The sequence below is a fragment of the Tenrec ecaudatus genome, chromosome 17 (assembly GCF_050624435.1).
Source record: "Tenrec ecaudatus isolate mTenEca1 chromosome 17, mTenEca1.hap1, whole genome shotgun sequence".
Classification (NCBI taxonomy): Eukaryota; Metazoa; Chordata; class Mammalia; order Afrosoricida; family Tenrecidae; genus Tenrec; species Tenrec ecaudatus.
Genome location: NC_134546.1, coordinates 19,305,075 through 19,329,426, shown reverse-complemented (window position 1 = coordinate 19,329,426; position 24,352 = coordinate 19,305,075). Strand labels below are relative to the sequence as shown.

The following is a 24,352-nucleotide window of genomic DNA, read 5'->3' as shown; positions in this document are numbered from 1 at the left end:
ATCAGCAGTTTACACAGGGGCAGCTGGTTTTAAAAGATAAGATGAAGATCCTTGGGACAGCTCAGGCACATCAATTTTCAAGAACCCAATCCTGTTTGTGCCCCAACTGAAAAGATCTAACAAGTAACAGCATAAACAATAGCCAACGCCGGAGTCTTTGGCATAGACGATTCAATTGAGTCAGTTTATACAATGCTGACTGAAAAATTAAAATGGAGCGAAACTTCAACTCGCACGCTGGGGACCAAAAGTGTTGTACTCGGATCAGCTGAGGCACAGGAACAAGAGCTTTTGATGAACATTTTTAACAAATGGGGTCAAGATCTTGAAAGAAATGGAACAGAAGATAAAGCACAGCTTTTCCAGTACGATCCTGGAGAGGAAGCACCGTCAGAGCAATGGATACCATGAGGTTGATGTGGTCTGGTCCAAAAAAAGGGAACCAGTCAAGAGCAAAGGTCCTGGCAACATATCTGGGGGGATGCTCCAAGGATATGTTGCTTGTTAACTGTCTGGCGAGCTAAAGAACAAAAACATCTCTTATTCTGAGGGTGCTTGGAGAATGGGAACCAAAGCTTTAGCAGGAACACACCTGGTAAAGCTTCCCGGCACGTCTTTCTCCACGACCACAGGGTTCCTGCTCATTCCTCTCATCAAACAAGAGCAGGTGAGCAAAAGCTTGAATGGGAAACCGTTAGGGATACAGATCTTTAAAAGGCATGTTTCTCTTTAGGTAATAATATAAAAAGACTACATTAACACGGCTAAGTTCCCAGGACCCTCCGTCTATAGAAATGGGCTGAATGGCTGATATCATTGTTTACAAATGTCTCATGACCTTGATGGGGCTTAGAGTGAGACTAAAGTTAGTATTTTAACATTTTCATCTTTTAATTTCAATTATTCCATGAGCTTTTTGAAGACCCCTTCATCCAGAGTAACAAGACTTCAAAAGTATTTGCTATATTTCATAAAAGGAAAATTAAGTGTACTTGTATTTATTTTAATTGCATATAGTCCAGAGGATATTAATAATAATACTAATCATAATCATAATAAAGTGACAGAAAAGGAATGGTGAATGGGGCCGACTTTGTATGATGCATGTCTGTGCTATTCATTTCACTTTGGTAGCTGTATGGCCTAGTGAGGCAATGGAGAGAGAAAATAAAGGGGGCAGGGAATAGTCTTAGACTTTTGTTTTAACACAGAACAAAACCCACTGCACCATCAAATCGATTCTGACTCACAGTGACTCCCTAGGACACAGTAGAAGCACTCTGTAGGGTTTCCAGAAACTAACTGCCAAATCTCTCTTCCATGCACCAGCTAGTGGATTTGAACCACCAACCTGCAGTTAACAGCCCAATGTTTAACACATAGAGCCATCAGGGCACCTTATTCTTGGACAGGGTCCCTATAATTGGAATGTGTGTTAAGGGTGGGTGTGATAGATACGTTTTTTGTGCCAACATGGCCATTGTAAGAAGACAGGGGTGGGGTTAGCCTGTCAATCAGGACACAGCTTGATGGCCTCCTTTGGAGGTGTGACTGAGTGAAAAATTTCTCTCTGGAGGCTGCCTCCCCCCCTCCCCCCGCCCCCTGGCCTCTCCTTAGTGGTCGGACCAGCACACTGTCTAATCCAAGCTGGTCGGCCTTCACCTTCCTGCTGGCTGACCCTGATTGCTGCCAGAACTGTGATACATCCACTGCCATTGGAGCCACACGACACTGCACCCACCAACCTGTGATATTCCTGCACTCTGCGCCATTGCTTGTGATGACCTGGGTCTGAAGAGGGATTTATGGACTAGTACTGGAGGTAGGGACTTGAGTTGGACTGGGCTGGGATGTTTTCTTGATATATAATTAACCGATCAATATAAAGTTCTTTTTCATATGTGTGTATGTGTGTGTGTGTGTGTGTGTGTGTAGTATAAGGTGACCAGATTTTAATATTGGTAAAGTGGGACACAATTGATAAAACTCATATCCTGGCGAAATAGCCACATGGCAGCCGAAAACCATATACCCTAGCTTGTCGTGCATTCTTTCCCAAAATCGGGACTTTTTAAAAACACTGCGGGACGCGGGAAAAATTGTTATAAAGCGGGATGTCTGGTCACCTTACACTCTATCTATCTATCTATCTATCTATCTATCTATCTATCTATCTATCTATCTATCTATTGGATTTGTTTCTCCTTTTTGTTTTTTCTCAAGCCTTGATGAAAGGAGGAGGAAGTTATCTGCGTGGTGTGTACAGATGAGTAAGCCTGCATATGCCAGAGAAGGCTGGCCAAGTCCTCCCTCCTTCCCAAGCATGCCCAGCAACCGCAGAGGAGGCGTGACCGTAGCAGCTGCCCCCGCTTCTCACCGCTCTCCTGGACTCACGTTAGAACAGCCAGCTCTTTAACTGCACTATCCCCTCGGACAGGGGAACGGAAGCTGCTTTGACTACTTTTCTTGGCAAAGTGAGATAGAAGCTGCAGTCCTTTGCCACTCCTGCACTGTAAACACTAGTGAGCACCTCTTGGGTCATAAGTAGCTTGAAAAACAAACACAAAAACACTCATGCTATCTCTCAGGGTATCAGGTTAATTTGGGTTGTGTCGAGAACTTTCTAGTTGTTGGAAAAATTTAACATGAGAAGTTCAAATCAAGCAGTGGTTCTCTCCAATGGGGAGGTTGGCGTAAACACCGCAGAATGTACAGTCTCCTGGTGTTTACTCTGTGGAGTTCGTGGAGCCTGCAATCTTGGTTGTTCACCTCCCAGAAAAGCGGGTCTTTTAAAGTCTTCGGTTCCTCTGGTTAGGGCCCAACTGAGCATGTTTTCGTCTTCTCGTAAATACAGTGCTCAAACACCGTCTCACTGAAATGGGTTCTACCTTCTCATTGGCACATTGTGGTGAAACGGTTTGAGCCGAGGGTTTGGACTCACTCCATTTTTCCCATTGAAACAAAGGCTATGCCATTTGGAGATACTTTGTTGAGACCACAATTCATTTCTGAGGTCTTGATCAAAGAGAGAGTGTAAGGACAGAGTCTTTCAACTTGCCTGACGCAAGGCATAGTTTACATACATACGAGGTCCCTAAGCTTACAAGGACAGCCACGGAAAACGGAAGAACTAGTTAAACTCAAAAACTCACTGCCATCAAGTCGATTCTGACTCACTGTGAACCCATAGGCAGGAGACAACTGCCCCTGTGGGTTTATTATTATTTATCATTTTATTGGAAGCTCTTAGAGCTATCATAACATTCCATAGTTCAGTCACATCAAGCAGCATTGTACAATTGCTACAACAATCAGTTTTACAGCATTTCCTTTCTTCTTGAACTCTTTGTGGGAGTAGAAAGCTACCTCTTTCTCCCAAGGAATGGTTTCGAACTTCTGACCTGGTGGTGAGCAGCCCAACACATAACCCACTACTACACCATGCCACCAGGGCTCCTGGTAGCACAGCTAGAGAGATTGGAGGGGGGGGCGGGGCAACAATGTTCACTGGGAAAAGCCTCAGGGAATCTAAGTATGTTAGTCTGCGGATTCCTTAGGAATAGGACCATATCTCACTTAGTCCTGTAGCTTTTGTATTCAGTGTAGTGTCTGGCTTTGTCCACTCTGAAATGCTCTTAGAGTAAAATAGAAATTCAGTTGGCACTTGGCCATATGTAACCAATGGTGGTGATGCCAGGTGCCAGCAAGCTGATTTCTGACTCCTGGGCCGACTGTGCTGGGAGCCCTTGAAGGTGCCTCTGCAGGAGTCTGAAGCATCAACTGTGGGCCTAGGGATCGAGCACCACCCGTTTATACCATGCAGAAGCCCTTTCACAAATGCGAGGGCCTGTAATGTAAAGCAGAGTAAGACTTCATGTCTACACTGAAAGGCTCTTTAGAAAATGCATGGAACTAAGTTTGTGTTTTCAATGGGTAAGAGAGCTGAACGTAGACAGTGGTTTAGATCAGAGATTCCTGGGGGGCTGGCATTTAGAATATCAATGACAGATAATTTTTTGCAATTATCATTAAAGGGCCACCTGGGTATAGAATTTACTGATCACTGGCTAGTCCTATGACTTTCCCAGAGGTGAGGATTCCTTTATCCATTTCTTCAACGCTAGGGAAGAGTTCAAGACTCGCAGTACAGAGAGATGGCATTACAGTTGGGGAAGCATCAGGAGTAGCATATGAGAACCTCTTAGTATCTCATTTACAGAAAAGAAGTAGGAACCGGGATCCTTGCTCAGTGTGTGTACAGGGGCTAAGATGATCATGACCACATATGTTTATAAGGACTATAAAATAGTACTGTGACCCCAATATTTTCAAATCCTGGAGCTGACTCAGAAAATGACACACTGAGAAAGGATGAGGCTGGCGGAGGTTATTGATCTGTGGGCTCCAGCTCCCCAAGAACTGAAGCCATTAGGACTTTAGTACACCCACTGCCTGTCCCCCAGGCAACAGCGAGCCCCGGCTCCTGAGCTGGGAAGCATCAGCTGGTAGTTGATAACAACTGTTCAGGCAGCAGAAGGACTTGAAAGAGGTTTCCTTCCACTGGGGCTGTGGGGCCTCTGGCTAGTTTCTTTATGCGTAGGTACTTTTGTTTCCTCGTCTATAAAATGGTGATAACAAGGAGTCACCTCACAGGATTGATGCGATTATATGGAATTATTCATTTAAGCTACTTTGCATAGAGTGAACTCTCAAAATATACGTTATTTACAAAGGAGGCTTTTTCAAGGCTCATGGAAAATTTTTACCAAGAATATCATTTTACAGGGACTGGTCCTTCCTGATAACATATCCACAGGGCATGAGACAAGTCTCCCCTTCCTGCCTCTAAGGAGCACTCTGGCTTTAGTTCTCCCAAGACAGATTGCTCTGTTCTTCTGGCAGTCCCCGCCCGGTACTTTCAATACCCTTGACAAGCACCATAACTCACATGCATCGGTTGCTCATTATCCAACGTCCAATTTTCACATGCATATGAGGCAAACACGGTTTAGGTCAGTAGTACCTTAACCTTCAGAGTGACATCTGTCCATTAGTCTCAAATTTTATTTTTCATGAACTTTTCAAAGCCTCCACATAGACAAGGGTGCACCCCCTAAAACCCTGATGCTCACTTGTGTTTGTTTGCTTGTTTTGATGTGAGGGAGATAGTGCATTTGGAGTTCATTCCACCAGATCAGACTGTTAACAAAGCTTTCTATTTAGAGGTTCTGAAAAGATTGCATAATGTTTTGTGTGTGACAAAAAAAAAGGGCCTGATTTGTGGCAGACGGGGGACTGATTTTGCCACCATGATAATGCACCTGCTCACGCAGCCATCTCAATGTGTCAGTTTTGGGCAAAAAAACAGCATGCCTCTCTTACCCCACCCACCTTACTCACCTGACCTCACTCCATGGGACTTATTTTTGTTTCTATGAATGAAGCAGGACACCGATTTGATGATGTAGAAAAAAATGAGGAGGAGCTGTCAGCCATCCAACCGATGAGTTTGAAAAATGTTTCCAAGAAGGGAATCACAGATTTGACAAATGTATTAAGAGTAATGAAGAGTACTTTGAAGGGGATAAGGTTGTTTTGTAAAAAAATTTAAATACATAACTTTGAAAACAATCTGGTTTGGAGGGGTACCCCCTCATATAATAATAATATTATTATTATAAATAAATAATATTGTTGTTATTTTACTTATGACTTTTATTATCTCAGCCATCTCTGATTGAGAATAGATTAAATATTGAATAAAAGATTAGGCTGACGGACACTGACTGACACTGCTAATGAGATGCCTGCCTGTGGGTAAAATGTTTTCTGACTCCTCTTCATTCATACCTGGGAGCAAGAGTTCAAGTTCACTTGGAGACATTCTCTTTCCAAAGCCCCTCTTCAAAGCCCACACTTCAGGGTTCTGTAGGTCAGCTCGTCCCCAGAATTTAGAGCATTTCTAGGAGAAGACTTCTGGTACCAAACCAGATCCAATCAGTCTGAAGCCCGTAAGTCTTGTTGTAAGGGCTCAGTTAGGCTGAATAGGTTAGACTTACCTGGTGTGGTTTCTAGGTTGGAATGGACTTTTAAGTTGAGCTGGAAAGAGCCTCTTGTAGACACTTTCTCCACGTGAATGTTAACTCACTCGTTCTCCACGTGAATTTGGTAACTCACTCACTTTTTAACTCTGGATGTCTACAGGCTCCTAAAACTCAATGCACCTCAAACTTGGCTCATTTCCAATCCTGTTTCTCTGAATAAAATGCCCACTTCAACTGATAGTATCATTAGCTCCTTAAATAAGAAACCTGAGAATCATTCTAATTGTTCCTATTTACCTTCTATTTGAGATCAATTTCTAACTTTTACCAGTTTTATCTCCAAAACATTTCTTGAAGCACTTTTGGCCCTTCCATTCTATTAGGACGGCTCTAGTTCAGGTTTCGTCATCTCGTGCCTCAAGCATCTTTCTAACGGGTCTCCTGTTCCCCAATACAAGCCACTTTCCATGCCCTTCTCTGTGTCCCCGTGACACTTGTAACAATGTGTCGCTGCTGTCTATGTACGCTCTTTCCCACTGGCTAGCGCACCTTTTCAGAGCAGGGTCACTCATCCTGGCATCCCTGCCATCTCACAGTGTCTGACCCAAAGTAGGTAAATGAACTATTGCATAGTTCAGGTCTGGAGGACACTGAAAGGAAAGGGAAAATCAAGGAAGAGAGAATGGAAAAGAGAGAGGAGGGAAGGACATACACATCAGAAGGGAAGAAGAAAACTGGGCTTTATTTCCGGATGACATGCTCATAATATATATAAAAATCCAATTATTTTATTTAAATTATTTCTAAAAATTTTAATGAGACATTTAAAAAAGGAACCAAGACAAAACCCCTCTAATGATAACAGCATATAAATATACATAGAAATTAATCCAACAAAAGATGCAGAAGATCTGTGTGTTAGTTAATGTTATGTGTCAACTTGACTAGTCAAGGATTCTTTGCTCTTTAGCACATACAAGGGGTTACCCCCACCATTTTTTTCCAGAGCTATGTATTTAAATGTTTTTTACAAAACCTTGTAACACTCAAAGTGCTCTCCATGACAGGTAGTACATCTGTCAAATCTGCGATTCCATTCTTGGACACAATTTTCAAACCCATCTCTTTGGATGGCTGGCAGCACCCGCTCATTTTTTTTTCTTTATCTCTCTATGTTGTCAGATCACTGTCCTTTCACGTCCCTCTGCATTCATGGAAACAAAAAGAAGTTGGACAAAGCGAAGTCAGTTGGGTAAGGTGCATGGGGCATGTTTGTTTGTGTTTTTTTTGCCCCAAACTGGCACATTGTGAGCAGAGACATTGTCGTGGTGGCAAAACGAGTGACCCATCTGCCACAATTCAGGTCTATTTTGTCGCACACTGTTATGCAATCTCTTCAGAACCTCTAACTAGAAAGCTTGGTTAACAGTCTGACCTGGTTGAATGAACTCCAAATGCACTACCAGCTGACATTTTATCCATTCGGGAAGTTGACAGACATCCAGACAAGGTTTGTCATCAACTGACATTTCGCCCTCTTTGAAACGAGAGAACCACTCGTACACTTGATTTTTTATAAGTGTTGTCCTTATAAGTTGAGTTCAACATCCCAACCGTTTCTGTGGCTTTTTTCCCAAGCAGGAAACAAAATCCTCAGTTGCACACTGGTCTCTTAAATCAATAATCGCAAAAACACAAGGTACGAGTGAAATTGCTTTTATGAAAAAATTTACTGTGACCAGAGAGAACATTCCCAGGCAATGTCACTGGGTGCCCTAACTCAGAGCAAATTGCTAGATGCTCACCTAGTGGGAAAAATGCGCACTACGAAAGCTCCACTCCACCTAGTACAATTTGAGTGTTTTTTGGGTAGCCCCTTGTCTGGTGTAATCATCCTCTATCTTGTGCTCTGTGAACAATTAGTTGGAAGGGGTGCTCCCCTAAAGGTATGGCTTACATCCAACACATACTGATCTTCTGGTAACACTCGTGGGCTCTATTGATCTTGCATCCTCTGACCTCTCACCATCTAACTTCCAGTGTGAGGGATGCGAGCCTACAGATCCTTCAGGTTTGTCCGCCCCTACACCCACATGAGTCAGGAGAAGCCTCCAGTCTATTGCCTAACTATAGAATTGGGACTCGCCAGCCTCCACAACTACATGAGCCATGTCCTTAAAATATATGTATATGTATAGGTATACGTATATGTATGTGTGTATACACTTCACTGGTTTTGCTCTTCTAAAGATCCCAGCCTAAGACAGCCTGTATAGTGAATGCTGTATCACACTGCTAAGGCAACGGGTCTAAATAAATAAATGGAAACATACACCATGTTCATAAATTAGGAGACCCACTATTTTGAAGTTGAAATTCTCCTCAGTTGAGCTATGGATTCAGTGCCATCTCAACTATGCGTTTTGTAAAGAATTTGATAAGCTGATTCTAAAATTTTTATGGGAAGGCAAAGGCTCTAGAACAGTCTAAACAATGTTGAGAAAACCAAAACTAAACAAAGTTAGGGACTTAGAGAATCTCATTTTAAGACTGACTATAAAGTGAAAGCATGAACACACAGATCAGTGGAACATCTCAGAAAGTACAGAAATAGAGCCGCACTTAGATGGTCAATTGTTTTGTTTTTGACAAAGATGCCAAGGTAATTAAATGGGGAAAGGATGCTCTTTTCAACAATAGTGGTTTTGTTAAAAAGGAAACAAAAGCAATAGTCGCATGCAAAAGAGTGAATTGGGACTACCTTACCTTACACTATGCACAGAAGTTCATTTGAAATGAAGAACTGACTTACAATTTAAGAGCTAACATTAAAGAGAGCTAAGACAGTACATACCAGAAGAAAAAGTTCTGAAATTGATTGCGGTGATGACTGCTAATATCTTAAAATAATTGGATGATTTAAAAAGATGACAAAGACAACTATCGCTGCTGCTTATGATAGGCAGGAAGCTTAGGGGAAGATGGGTTGTCTCCCAAAAGGCCCACCAATCAGCAAGGAACAAGGGGTCGACCCCATTAAGAAAAGAGACTTTCCTAAGCGATCAGGCACATGCTGGCAGGTTTGGGGAAGAGACATGCGCCGCAGCGCCAGGTCTTTCACACGCACACTTAACGTGTGCACACTCAATGCCTGGGCACGCACAGTCGGGACCAGTAATGTTCCATGTCACATGTGCTCTTGAACACCTCAAGGAGCCCGTGTGCGCGTGCGCACACTCACGCCCTCGCAGTCAGGGAGGGCGAGTATAAACGGTGAGCACACAGCCACGTGTCTCTCTGTCTGTCCACTCCCTTCTCTGGAGCACCCCCTTCCTTGTCAGTCAGCATGTACTACCAGAAATATAAAAAAAAAACCCTTTTGCTTTAAATCATAAAAAGCTTATTTTAACATAAAAAGGAGCAAAAATGATAACCCACCTAGAAGAGGCATTTAGATATTGTGAGCTGGATTAAGAAAGAGTTTCTCAAGAAGGATTCAAAAAGTAGAGTACATAAAATTCAAAACTAGTAAAATGGATTTCATCACAATTTAAAACATTTGCTCTTTGTAAAAGAGTTAAAAGATGAAAAGGCACGCCACAGACGAGGGGGTGGAGGGAGATATTTGCAGACATAAAACTAAGAAAGAACTTATATCCAAAATGTATAAAGAACTCTTGAGACTCCAAAAGAAGACAACAAAGAACCCAGTCAAAACTAGGGAAACGATTTGAACTAGCACTTCCACAAAGAACCGTGCGGATGGCAAGCGAGAGCACGAGTCTTCAGAGAGATGCCCACTGCAGCCACACTGCGCTGCTTCTGCTGTTGCTGGTGTCCTCACAGTGACCCGTGTTCTCACGGTGAGCCCATCATTGCAGCCACGGTGTCAATCCATCCCGTTGAGGGCCTTCCTCTTGTGTGCTGCCCCTCCATGGCCAAGCTCAATGTCTTCTAGGGACTGGGTTCTTCTGGCAACATGTTCAAAGCACGTGAGCCCAAGTCTCGCCACCCCTGCCTCTCAGGAGCCTGCTGGCTGTACAAGACAGGCCATAGTGCAGTTACTGTGCATCTTAGAGCGGGTCAAATGAAAGGGACTGATAGCAACAAGTGTTGGAAAGGATTGGGAGGAGCCGAAGCTCTAATACACTGCTAGTAAAGGAACCGAAAGTCGCAGCAAGCAACTGTACTACACTGCTTGATGTGACTGAACTATGATCACTGTAAGCGCTACCAATACAATGTTAAAAAAGAAAAAGAAGTCACAGCCACTCTGGGAACCAGTGGGGTGTTACAGAGGAAACCATGCACCGCATTACCCACCACTTCCACTCCTAGGTTGGAAGCATCTGTCCACACAAAGCCTTGCACTGGACGTATGTTCTTCAGGGTGTTCTTCTGACTAGTTGGAAACTGGGAGCCACTCAAGTGTCTGCCACAGGGCAAACAAATAAACAAGCTGAGGGAGTAATGGACTACGACTCAACAAGAGACAAAATGAAATACTGACACACACAGCAGGTATAAATCTGAAAAATACTATGCTCAGTGAAGAAGGCAACCACAGAACACCACATATTCCTTTTCTATGAAACTCTACATTCTCTAACAGAATGGGCTGAGAGAAATCTCTCCGTGGCTGGCTGGGGTGGAGGTCAGGGGTCGGCAGGCAAAGGCTTTAGAGAGTCATGGAAATTTTCAACGTCTTGATTGTGGCAGTGATTATATGACTGAACACAGTGACCAAGAACTCATTAAAGTGCTAACTTAAAATGAATGCATTTTAGAGTATATCCATTATATCTCAAAAAAGCTAGAAATAATGATATGCCCCAAGGACTTACGAAAGTTGAATCTGTACAGCCAAATAAGACCCATGCAATATGCAAATGGAAAAGTCCCCCGCATCTTTTCAGGCATTTCCATTTGCCGCTCTTCATCAGGCGTGGGTCGATACGTGAGCCATACAGCACTGAACACACACTGGTGGAAAAGCACTTGCCCGTTTTAGAAGGGAACCAGCCAAACAGATGGAAAAATAGCTAACTGGATTTTAAAATAAAGTGATTTCTAGTCCTTTTCTTTCACTACATCATACATGACCTTGGGACCAGGTGCCCAGCTACTTCGATCACTGTTAAATTGGGAAGTTTTCATAGATTCTCAACCTGGGGTCCATCCAAGGGTCCCTGGATTAAATGCAGGGTATCTGAGAACTTGGATAAGAAAAATGTACAGTTTTATTTTCATTAACCTTGAACAGAAATTTAGTAGTTCCTCCCATAATGAAGTCAACAATTTAAAGCAGTATTGTTGGTGCGGCAACTTTGTTACTAAGAGAAATCACAGATATATTTGTATCATATTGTGGGTGTTGCTCGTATCTCAAAGTTTTAGTTATGCTCATTACTAGTTCAAAATGATAATTCTTAAGACTTAGCACTGGATATTGTTATTGAATGTGTTAATAAAGAATATCATACGTCTATATAATTTTTTTAATTTAATAAGTATTTCAAGGTAAGCAGGTTGTTTTGTAGCGCTAGAGATTTCATGTTCGGTATTTGAAACATTATTTTGAGAATGGGTCCTAGGCTTCATGAAGGGCTCTCTGACACAGAGAAGGTGAAAGCCCCGCAGGCTAGCTGGCCCCTAATCACACTCATTGCAGTGCCAAGAACCTTATCTGATGCTGGTATAGAGGACACTAGTGGCAGTGTGGGCATCATTTGGAAAATATTTTTCTATTAGAGATGTATGCTAACGTATTTATAGATGAAATGATACCTCATCGTTGCTTCCAAAACACTCCAGGAAACTTGTGAAAATTAAAATACAAAAAAAGAGTGAGTTGGTGCAACAAGTTCACCAAAATGCCAGTGTAGGTGACGGGCGCCAGGGCTTCCTCCTTAAGTTTCTGCTTTTGTCTTAGTTTGAAATGTCTATAGCACATGTACTGTTCTTTAAAAAGAGTCACAGGTCCTCATCATAGATCCAGTCCACAGAAACATCCAAAATAGCTGTTCTCAAACTGTGGGTCGAGACCCCTTTGGGGGTCGAACGACCCTTTCAAAGGGGTCGCCCGATCCATGACAGTGACTAAGTATTAACAGAAACAAGTTTATGGTTGGGGGGTCACCACCTCATGAGGAACTGTATGGAAGGGTAGCGGCATTAGGAAGGTTGAGAACCGCTGCTCTAAAATGACCCCCTTTGTTGTGGCTGCTGTTGTTACCTTGCCTTTGTTGTTGCTGTTTGCTTTAAATGAAAAGCCTGTGCAGACACAGAATGCAGCTTGCCACAGTTCCTGTCACTGTCTCTTGTCTGGAAACCTGATCCCCCCAGATGGCCTTGCTCGGTTGTATGATTAGCCACTGGAATGGATCATTGTGACTGTGTCTGAACAGGTTAGCTCTGGCTGCCTGTCATTCTTTTAATGAGCCATTTGATTTGGCTCTTTCTGTGGCCACAGACGGAAGCCAGTATGTTGGTGCCACTAGCCAGAAAGGGGCAAGTGATTTTGGCTGGATTGGAACCAACTTGTTCCCACTACTGGAAAACAACTCCAGCTTCATGCCTTGCTGCCTTCAGATGAGTCATGTCATCTTTGGCCGATGTCCATGCAGTGTCCCTAGAGATGAGGAAGTCCACTTCTCTCTTATGGGTACCCGGTTGGACACAGACACTCTACTTTGGTCCTGGAGGGTACAAGTTCGCTGAGAAGCTCCAAAGGCGTTCAGAACCCACCGTGCTTACTGAGGGGCTGCCAATCAATTAGGTGCCCGCAGGCCAGTAATGCAACGTAGCCCCGGGTACATGGGACCAGTCTGTAGGTTTAAATCCTGACTGTCACATCCTCCAAACAGACAGGTAGACATGGAGACAGACAAACAAACTCCCTGTCATTAAGTCAATTCTGACTCATGGTGACGCTGTAGGGGAGGGCATGACTGCCCCGGAGGGTTTCCAAGACTGTAGCCCTCTGTGGGAGTAGAAAGCCCCTTCGTTCTCCCAAAGAGCTGCTAGTGGTTTCCAACTGCCGACCTCACAGTTAGCCGGCCAACTTGCAAACATTACGTCACCAGGCCTCCTTTGTCGTACACAGGGAACATCATTAATCTGGCCACACCACACTTTGGCATTTGTAAAATGGAAATGATGCCAGTTATTACCCTCAGGTGTTGTGAAGTTTAAATAACATACGTAAAGTACTGCGCACAGGGTTTGAAACTTAGGGCACCTTCAATATATGTTGAAAACTATTACTATCATTTTCAACAGCAAAAAGTTCAGCAGGAACATAATATCCCTGTTATACCACTGTCAATAGTACTTAGATATTAATTCTAAGAAAAAGTTACACTAAACAAGATCAATACTATAAAAATTACTCTGTAAACAACCTCCTTTCTTTCACTGAGTAAGACGCCTTCTCTGGTGATAGTTTGTTAGTTTAAAGGCAGCGGAAGAAGTCTTCCAGGTAAAACCACTGAACGAGGTTTCATGACCTTTCTTTGATCAGATAACTCATTTTAACAATTACTTTAATCCAATAATTACCCCCTCCCCAAATCACACCACACACATAAAAGGATACATGGGGGAAAGCCATTACATGACATTGTGGGTCTGATCTATAAGCCTGTTAACAGTAAGTCCATTAAGATCATTCAAACTGTGTCATATAAATCCAAGGTACTAGAAAGACTCTTAATCAAGTTCTAAAACCAGTGTTAGAACACACACACACACACACACACACACACACACACACACACACACACTTTCTGGAATAGACCTTAAAAGGTGGAGGGAAAGTTTCAATTTGACTTAACAAAATGATTGCTAAAGGCTATAACTATTTGAAACAGTAAAGAAGGTAGTTGTGTTTATAATCGAAAGGTGAAAACACTTTTCCTTAGCAGATCTAATTTTTCAAGGAAGTTATTGTAAATCAGGATGAAAATTAGCCAAAATGTTTAAAGTACATAGTATTCTATGTAGCTACCACAATTAACAAATTATATTTTAAGTGAAATAGATTTCTTTCATATTCTTTCAACATTATAGAGAATTTATTGGTTTTACTTTTTGTTCATGATCCACTTTAGTATGTTCTGCTTTATAGTTATTATTATGACTCAAAATGATAAAATGTTAGCCACAAACCTTTTTACAAGGGTAAGTCAAAAAGTGTTGCTACAAAGTATGGTGAAGAAATCAGATCGTGCCTGGTTATCAGAAAGAATATGGTTTGGTGTCTAAAATAGGTGCTTTAAGATAAAACTCAGTGCCATGGAGTTGAGACTTGCCTTAAATCAAGCACCAATTTATGTGACTTGTCAGCTAAGTTCACATGGAAGACTAAACCAGCTCATGTGATCCAAGGATTATAAATAATAAAATCCAAGAGCAGAGGAGGGAATTGTTTGAGACCTTAAATCCCGAGCACCTGGTTTGCAGAAGGCAAAGGATGACAGTAACATTCCCAAATCCATTTGCAGAGTCCTCATTTAGACTTGGAATTCTCTTGGACCATTGACCAGGGCTCTTGACATATCTCCTCGAATGGCAAAAATAAAAATGTATTAATGATAAAACTGGAACTTGAATCCAGGCCCTGCTGATTAGGATGTAGAATGATCATACTTTTGGAAAGCAGTTTGGCAGTTCTTTAAAAAGCTAAACATACACTTCTACAATGTCTAGCCTTCTCCATCCTACATATGCACCCTAGAGAAGTGAAAAAGAAATTATTCACCAAGACTTGTATGTGTTCAGTGCAACATTCTTCATAACAGCTCTTACCGGAAAACAATCTAAACATCTGTCAACTGGTAACTGGAGAAACAAAACTCGCCATATCCGCACAGTGAAGTTAAAAGCAACAAAAATAAAAATAATTTAAAACACAATAAAAAGGTTGAAAACTATGTACTCAATGTTATGAATGAATTTCAAACACATTATGCTATGTAAGAGAAGCCAAAACCCAAAAAACTACATATTGTATGATTCTATTTATATAAAATTTCTGGAAAGTGCAAGTCTTTTCTAAAGACAGGAAGAAAATCAGTGGGTGTCTGGGGCCAAGGACTGACTGCAAATGAGCCCAAGGAAATCTTGTGGGGCTCTGAGAATATTCTAAAGTTGGACTGTGGGGATGACAGCACAACTGTGGAAGTTTACTAAAAATTAACGAACTATATACTTAGAATGAGATGGAAGTTGTAAAATTATACTTCCCCAGAGTTATCGTGTACAAACACACACACAACCCAGATTTTAAAAAAAGAGATCTAGAGCGCTCAGTGATGCAGCAGTATCCATACTAGGTTCAAGCACAAAAAGCAACGGCCAAAATCAGAGAAAGGGGAATGGCTTCCCAAAGACAAGGAAGCGGAAACAGGGAAGCGTGGTACTGGACAGCAATGGAACGGGCTAGCGTGGAGTTCCACTGAGGGGCCCATGAGCACTCGGAATGATCTGCAAAATGTGGGTATGCAGTCAGAGGCCAGAGATTTCTAGTTGCCACTCATGTTTGCTGTCGCCCCACCCCCATTTCTGGTATTTGAACTGCCTGTGACCTTGTGGTGACATTCTGACAAATGAGAGGAAAGCAGAAGTGGAACGTGTGTCTTCTGGGATGGATTTAGCTGGGAGGAGGGTCTGTTTTACTCTCCCGTGATCTTTTCCCTAGAATACGGCTCCACAGTCATCCTGGACCGGGAGGGCTTGGCAGGACGGATGCTGCACCGTGGACAGTGGGCCAGAGGAGCGGGGGTCTCCGTGACTGTGGCCACTTCACAATACCCCCATGGCCACGTTTCTTGCTTAAGCCGCTGAGACACTTCTTTTTCTGTTTCAGACCGAGAGCTAATTGACCGAAGGCATAAGTGTAATTTTCTGGAGAAGGTCTCCATTTTCATCATACTATGAGAGCAGGTGGGGGGACGGTGACTAGAAAAAAGGGCTGATCGCCACACCTCCGCTTACGTTCCCTATGCAAACCATTCTGCACAACGCCCACTATTCCCAACCACAGCACTTAACTGGCCCCCACAGCTAACAAAGCCCTTTAGTCACCACCTCCTAGGCTTCTTACAGCTCATTTGTGAGGACACTCGCTGTTTACAGAGGGACCTTGATCTCAGAGAGTCTGCCTGCTTTGCGTACGGGAATAGCTGTAATCGTCTGCTGTGAAGGTCGCCATGAGTCGGAACCTACAAGGGTTTGGGTCTTTGCATTATGTCATGGCTCTGCCTCCTTCAAACACGATTTCCATCAGACACCTCTTCTGCTTGTTCTCCTTAAATGGCCCCCACCATCTGGCACAGACACATGGTCCCAACATTTCCCTAACACTCACCGACTTCCCCATCAGCAGAGAAGTAGGGTCATCCCTGCCTCAGTCCCCTAATTCACACTAATCCCTGACTAAGGCCACATTTCCCGTCCGAATCCTCCCTTTTGGGTCTCAGTTTGGCCCTGCCTTCTCACCCACTCAGCTGACTGTGTCCTTCTGAGGGGCTCGAGCACTGAGCACATTCAATAACTGGACACGAGGAAGGATTTTGCTTCCCCACATTATCACCATCTTTTCTATATCACCAATCGATTCCACCTTCTCCACTGGATCATATTCTATTATTTTACAAAAGATACTGTCTGATTTCCCATCTGCAAAACTTCCTGAGTGATTTCTCAACCATATTTTATATTTGCTAATGATCTCTTTCTCTCAACTAAAACTCAACCCTAAAATGCAAATATCAACGCATGTGCATTTGTCTGTCTGGCTCATTGCTCTATCCTCAGCACTCTGAACAATGCCTGGTATATGGTAGGCGCTCGAGCCCCTTTCAGCTACTCTCCTATTTTCCGTTCCCCTCCAGACCCAAACTTGTAGAAAAAGGTATCTATCCACCTTGTCTCCATTTCCACGCTTGCCATCACTCTTTTTCTTTTCCAAAGACACACACACATGCACACACACACACATGCGCGCGCACACACACACACACACACACACACACACACTCAGGTGGCTCCCAAAGGTTCATGGGAAATGGAATGAAAAGATAGTGGGATTTGTCCATGAGTGTTTTGCAGCCTCCTCACCCAGTGGCTACAACAGTAGGCTCCAATTTGGGGGTGCTCCTGGGCTGGCCCCAGATCGGGCAGTATTTCACTCTGTTGTACTCAGGGGGGCTCCTTCAGAACGGACTCAATGGCACGTAGCAAAAGGACACACATCCATGCAGCAGTCACAAGTGGAAAGTGCAGGTGAAGACTCAACCATCCCGACAAGGGAGGCACCTCAGATATTGGACACGGTCTGACATTGACTGAAGATAGAGCCATGGTCAGGACACCAAAGGCGGCTTCAGGAAAGAGTTCAGGTTTCATGTCACTTTGAAATAAGACGTCCATCTCACGTAATATTTTGATAAATTACGTTACCAGTGTTGTTCTTTTGATAGGGACGGCCAGGGCCACTCTGTGACATTGGCACCACCGCTCAAGGCAGCATGCTGAGCTGGGCCCCGGGCATCACACACGGCAATCATCTGGGGTCATGCGAGACAAATCGAGGATGCAGTCAGGATTTGTGATTGGCTTATCAGACCAGGCACGGAAACAGTGAGGTCAAGGCAGCATGCGGAATGAATGTGGCAAACAGGAAGTGGGTCCTCACAAAAGAATGAACACTCAGAACAGAAAACCAAGTCAGCGACACAGAAAGTCAGGACCCTGAGTGACGGCTGGAAGCAGGCTTGGGCTTCAATCAGCAGGGCCACAGAGGCAGTGAGCAAAGAGGAGGTAGCCCAGATGCCTTCATTGTGAGGCTGCTTCCCCCCACGGGCCACATATTGCAGATGCTCCACGTGCCACCGCCTCTCCAGGACCTGACAACCACGTCCCAGTACCAGGTGAGGAAAGGAAAGCAGAGGGAGGCCTGGCCCAGTCACTGGAACAAGGTCACAGAATTAGTCAGAGGCACACCCAGGATTAAAACCTTTACCTCTCCAACCCTCTGTTTTGGCTTACGTAATTAATATAAAGTGATATGTTTGCATTTTCCAGATACTTTGAAAAGGTGGCCCCAATGTATGCACAGCTACCAAACGGGAGCTCAACATGAGGCTCTGCTTTACAAAACAGCAGCAGCCAGAGGGCAGGGAGCCCCAGTCTGTAAATGCAGAGCCAACTCTCAAGTCTCTCGGAGCACTAGACCCTGGTTGGGTTTTAATTAAGCCTTTCTTCTCTCTGCCACTATCACAGTTTGGGGTATCTTTCTTCCTTATCTGTTGATGTGAAATATCGTAAAACAGGCTAATTTAAATACTATTTTAGCGTAAGGAAATCAGAATCAAGAACTTAAGTCTGCTGGGGAAGAAACGTCTCCCATGGCCAATATTTTCTGAGGATCTGATGCCTTGGCTGAATAGGGGTCAATCCAAGCTTCATTTCCTGAACCGGTTTATTAAAAGTGCAAGATCGCTCTGCATATTGAAGCCAACCCAAACCTAGCTACCTCGAGTGGAGAACACAGGGACTCCTCTGACTGAGCCAACTCCTAAAGAACAGGTCTTAGGTGACGTGCAACTTGAACCTGGTGCCACAAATGATGTGTTACAGAAGAAAGAAACAAAAGATACTCTACACGATCCCTCAGGAGAAATCATCTACTGGTTAATAACACGGCGCTGAAATACATTGTGGCGAATCAGTGAAAGTGATGTGTCCTACCTTTACGCATCACATGGACAGATTTCTTATTAAATAAGATGACAACCAAATGATTAAAGCAAGTATGTTCTCAATAATCACAGCAGCTTTGAGACCCGCTTCTGGAAAGATGTTGCGAACCAGAAACCAGCCTAAGGCACAGCTTCTCACCTTTGGCACTACTGATATTTTGGACCAGCTAATTCTTTGTGATGGTCGGGGTGGAGGCGGGAGCTGTCCTATAAACTGAAGGATTCACAATTTTCCTGACCGCTACCCCCTAGACACCACTAGAAACCCCTAGCTGGACAATCAAAAGAGTCTCCACACTGTCAAATGCCCCCGGGTGGGAAATCATTCCCAGCTGAGAACCGCTATGTCTCTTTTAGATCCATCCAAAAGACACACATGTATGCTCAAGCAAAAAGAACTGACTCAGGACACCAATGATTCGCATCCTTATTATGACCTGTGGTTCAGAACATGGGCAAAATATATGCTGAAAGCGAAAGCGTACTCACTGTGCACGAGAAAACAAAAATCCTTCCACATCAGCAGCAGAGTGAGTTTTGTAAAGCCTTCTGCATCGTATTCCACGACACCTCTAAGTAAGTAACACACATACACACACAAACAAAACAAAAGCAAAAGTATTAAAAAGTTGGGTCAAGTGAAGAGTCCATTAATAAAGTCAGAATGATTCCATTTAAAATGCAAACGGTGAGTGAGTTGCTGGATCAGGGACGGTGTGGGATCAGGAAGGAGAACAAGCCTTTTCAGGGCACAGGTTTGCCTTTGATTATCAAATATCATCGCAGGCAAATCACTTAATCTCTGCAGCCTCAGTTTCCTCAGCTGGAGAAAATGTAGAATGATAATGCAAATTCCAGTACAGGGTTGTGAAGAATCCATCATAAAATGCCATGCAGGTGTTAGCTGTTAGGCACTGGTTAATGGAGAAATTAAGATGTTGGGTCAGCAATGACGCTGCCATGCCAGATGTCACCACCTGGTCTGCATGGTGCTCGTTAAGTCTCACTTGCACAAGCATAAGTAAGCAACAACACTATCACTGAGTTTAGGATTATATACAAGGATGCTTTTTAAAAACTTTCATGGAAAAATGAAATGGAAGGATCACGGATTCTTTTTCCTCCAAAAAGCTGCCTCTTACTTTTCTTCCATGTAGTCCCTGGAATCCTTTCTTTGGTGTCCCTCTCTTCTCACGGGGCTCAAGACTAGGCAGCATTGCTAGCTGGGTGAAAGCTGGTTCACACAGGAGACCCACAGCACAGGTGTTCAGAGACAGCATCTGATGATGGCTGGTGGGGCCAGGCAGGATCTGGTAGACTCACCTCAACCACTACTCTCATGTGAAAACACTAACGATGTCTCTCTCTGCCATACAAAGCAGGAGCCCTGACGGCAGTTGTTAAGCAGCCAGCTGCTAACCAAAGGGTTGGTGGTTCAGACCCACCAGCTGGTCCGGGGGTAAAGAGGTGACGTGACGGTCTACCTTCCATCAAGATGGGCTGTGTTGGCAACCCTGTCCTACCTTGTCGAGTGATTGTGATCAACTTAATGGCATCGGGTTGGGTTGGGTTTTTCCTGTACCAAGAGATCGTTGCTGCTCTTAGAGCTGCCTTCTCCTTGGACAAGTCTGACCCACTGGTATTGATGATCTCTCAGTTTACGTAGGGAGGTACAGTGGTACTCATGAAATAATTGAGACAATGAAGACTAAGTGATTTGCTCAAAGAGAGTTGGTTTACAATACATTTCTTCTGATTTAAGGAAATGATTTCAGTCACTAGTTTATACTTCTTTGAATATACAATTGATACAATGTTATACTAATACCTAGATTTTTGAGATTCTGCATCCATCCCTTTAGCAAAGCCAAGCACATTCCTTTTCATTATGCATATACGAGAGCCACAGAGTAGCACATGCATAATCTAGTAGTAGTGACACACAAGTGCTACTCTATGCAATTGTGAAACGCAAAGAGTTAATTAAGTGCTTAGTTACTCAACAGAAAGTTGGCAGACTGAACCCAGCAAGAGAGGTCTCAGAAGACCAGTCTGGGAATCTGATTCTGATATGTCGTACCCCTGAAATCCTTACGGAGGGGTAGCGCTCTGCACACCTGGGGTCACCAGGACTTGGAATCGACTAAACTACTAACAGCAATGACTGTACTATAAGCATAATTAAAACATACACAAAAATGTGCATTAAAAAAGAAAACTAACTATGAATGGGGAGAAGGCTCAGAGGGCAGGTCATCGGGTGTCTGTCTGATGACGCATGCGCAGTCTGTCCCAGCTCATCCTGTGTGATTGCCCCTGCAATCACAGGCTCGCTTGGCCCGCTTCTCCCTATGCCTCCTGTTTCCATTCATCTTCCTTTCTTAAACCGTTCGGTAAGTGATGCGTTTTTATTTTAAATGACTGAATAGCTTAACATATGCATTCCACACTATACTGTTATTCTCCTTAATGAGCTTTCTATTGTTTGGCTGAACAAATGAGGAATAAAAATATCAATGAAAATGTAATTTTAATATTTTCTTGTACCCAGTGGAGTGAACAGTGTAACCCTTGTTTTGGCGGTTACTATGCTTGCTTCTTTGTTTTCTAACTTAAGTTCTAACTTCAGATTTATCTATTCTGATGGTAATCTCACTCAAAAATTAAAAGACCAGTGGTATCACTTAGCAACCATCATTCTTAGTACAATTACTTTCTCAAAATGGTAATTAAACACACACACACGCACAGAGAAATTTTCAGAGTAAAGACTCATGCCAGAGATAGTGATACTGTTTGTTGACACTACTATTTTGGTAGAATGAATGGACAATTGCATTAAAGGTGATAATAAAATATCCTGAAATTTTTTTAAGAAGTCATAAATTTTACTTATATTTGTGCTACAGTTTCTGAAATTAATTTTCAAGGAGTGCTTAATCTTGTTAATTTAATTTTCTTCCTGCTTTCCTTTATTTTCACATTCACTGACTCTCACTCACTGCCTCTGAGTCGATGCCGACTCATGGCCACCCAACAGGACAAGGTAAGACTGCCCCTGTGGGTTTCCAAGGCGGTGACTCTTGATGGGCGTGGAAGCTTCATCTTCCTCCCATAGAACAGCTGGTGGTTTCCTACTGCTGACCTTGCGGCCCGCAGCCCAACAGGTAACCCATGAAGCCACGGGTGCCCTTTGATCTTAGTTTCTCCTTTTACTTAAAATTTCTATGTGTTCCTATACATATGTGCATACTTACAATCCATCTTTGGAATAAGGTGGGATATAACTCAACCACTAAAATCCCTCCTGTGACTGCTACTGCATAGCATGCCTTGTTCCCATATTCCACCTGTTCACAAAGACTGAGGAAAAGGCATTCCCTTTCCCTTGCGAACTACGCTCCAGTGCCTCAGCATCCGTGGGTGTGCTAAGGAAACAGAGCTGTAGAGGACAGCCCCGCCCAGGCCACCTGGAGGAAAGGGCAGCCCCCACCCCGGGGGGGCGGGGAAATGCCCGTTCTGTAACTGCAGCTCCACACTTCCTCTTTCCTTCACCATGCTGTCTCCCAACTCCTTCCTATCTCGTGTGTGTCACAGCTTTCTTATCCAGTGTTCCATTTCCTTCCCAAATCTGTGAGGCCCTCCTGCCAGGAGCCTGGAATCCTGGAGAAACAGGGGCCTTGCCCTGACTCCACCTCTTCTAGGAGGGTGACTTCCTTCCAGTCACTGAGTGTCTCAGAGTCTCGAGAAAGTCTTCAGAAATACCTGCCTGGGTCCATCTGGCCAGGAGTTGATACCGACTCGATGGGAGTTGAGCTAGCTTTGGGTTGGGTTTGGGTTCATTTCCTACGGCTGCTGTAAGACGGTGGAAGTGAGAATGCTGGGTCAATTGCAAAATGCTTAATGTTACTGTGGTTGTGTTTGGGGCAAGTCATGCTGTGGAGCTAGGGAAGCTACTGGATTCTATTATTTGCTACATGAATTCTAAAAAAAAAAAAGATGTCTTCCAGGGAGCTTCGATATAAGCAACATAGTAACGACCAAAATAAATAAATAAATAAATAAATTGAAACGCTATCGTGCATTGGGAGGGCACAGTGTACAGAACCGAGTAACGTCATCATGAAGCGAGGCACCGCTGGCGTAGCAGTTTACGAAGAGAAGAACTTACGTGCCAAAGTGACTGAGGAAAGCAGCGATGTACTCTCTCCTTCTGTGATATCCTTGGACCACATACTGCACCTGCAACAGTGGAATAGTAGACGCTTCAGTATTCTCCTAGGGGACACTTTGAAGAAGGAGAAAGAAGAGCATAAACACCCATATTCCCACCACCAATGCGCAACACCCTTTGTGTTTTGCCTCGTTTCAGGCAGCCACCTTCCCACCCACCCACCTGTTAACCCATCAATCAATCTTGCTGAAACATTTCAGAGTTAATTAGGCATATCTTGACAGTTTGCCCCTAAATACTTCAACACGTCTCTCTCCAAGATAAGGACACTCTCCGACATAAGCTCAATGCGATGGTTTTACCCAGCAGACAGAACAGTCACTCTCTAAATTCATTTCGCATCTCTCTAGTCTCAGGCTTTCCCAATCTCCTCTAAAGAAGCCAGGTAAAAGCAAGGATCCCGTGTTTTAATTGCATTGGAGGCCTTTCAGCCGAAAACAATATTGCCTCCGTGAGCATGAAGGCATACACCAAACGCTGACGCTTCAGATGTCTTACCGAAGGTGCTGCGTTCTTCTAAAGAATCTACCTTGCAGGGAGTCTCTGGTCACGGCCTTTCTTTCTCCTCTGGCCATGGTGTTTCTCAAAAATTAGAAGTGGGAGCGAAAGCTGTGGTTCGATTTAAGAGCAATCTTGGGCAAGAAAAGGTCATGGGTGGCACAGTGTTTGGTCACTGAGCTACGGTGGTGGCAACCAGACCTCTCCACTTTCTCCCCTTGCCATCGTGAATAACCTATGGGCACACCTCTTGAAGCATGTGAGCATCTTGGTCCCCATGAGCATCAGCTTTGGTCTCTGGGGAGACCCCTGGCTGAAGGCGACATTGCATCGAGGGCTGCAAGATGGCGAGGTTTGAATTCTGTCAGCCCCTCTGAGTTTGCTAAGTAGCAGTCTCTGCTTCCCTTTCATCACGCAGGGCTAGTTCATTATCTTGAACTGCAATCCTACTTGAAAAGGCAGGATAATAATGCTTAATGCTTTCTTTTTAAATTCCTAATATTCAAAACAAGGAGTGGTATAATAGAGAATTTTATTCTGTCTTTTAAATTTTCCTTATTATCACCAAATGACAGTTTCTGTTTTAAAAAAAATTGTGAATACATTAAACTCGGCATCTGAAAGTTAATCATTTACCCATCAACTTCTAACAAAAAAAATATCCCTTAAAATGTCCTTATAATGGTTAAAGAAAGAATGGAAGGAAGAACCCCCAGCCCAACCCATTTATATTGGCTGCAGTCACAGTGTAGACACACTGAGTCTCCCTAGCTAACGAGGAACAAGTGCTTGAGATAGCCTTGCCACCATCA

General features: G+C 43.6%; 1 protein-coding gene across 1 annotated transcript in view; it reads right to left on the bottom strand.

The window, feature by feature from the left end:
* BABAM2 (BRISC and BRCA1 A complex member 2) overlaps positions 1–24,352 on the bottom strand; it is a 547,594-nt gene that overhangs the window by 77,415 nt on the left and 445,827 nt on the right. The window contains exons 9-10 of the mRNA XM_075535418.1: positions 22,980–23,050; positions 19,298–19,380 (exon numbers count right to left, since the gene is read on the bottom strand). Coding sequence (XP_075391533.1) covers positions 19,298–19,380; positions 22,980–23,050 — 154 coding nt within the window. The remainder of the gene's footprint in view (positions 1–19,297; positions 19,381–22,979; positions 23,051–24,352) is intronic.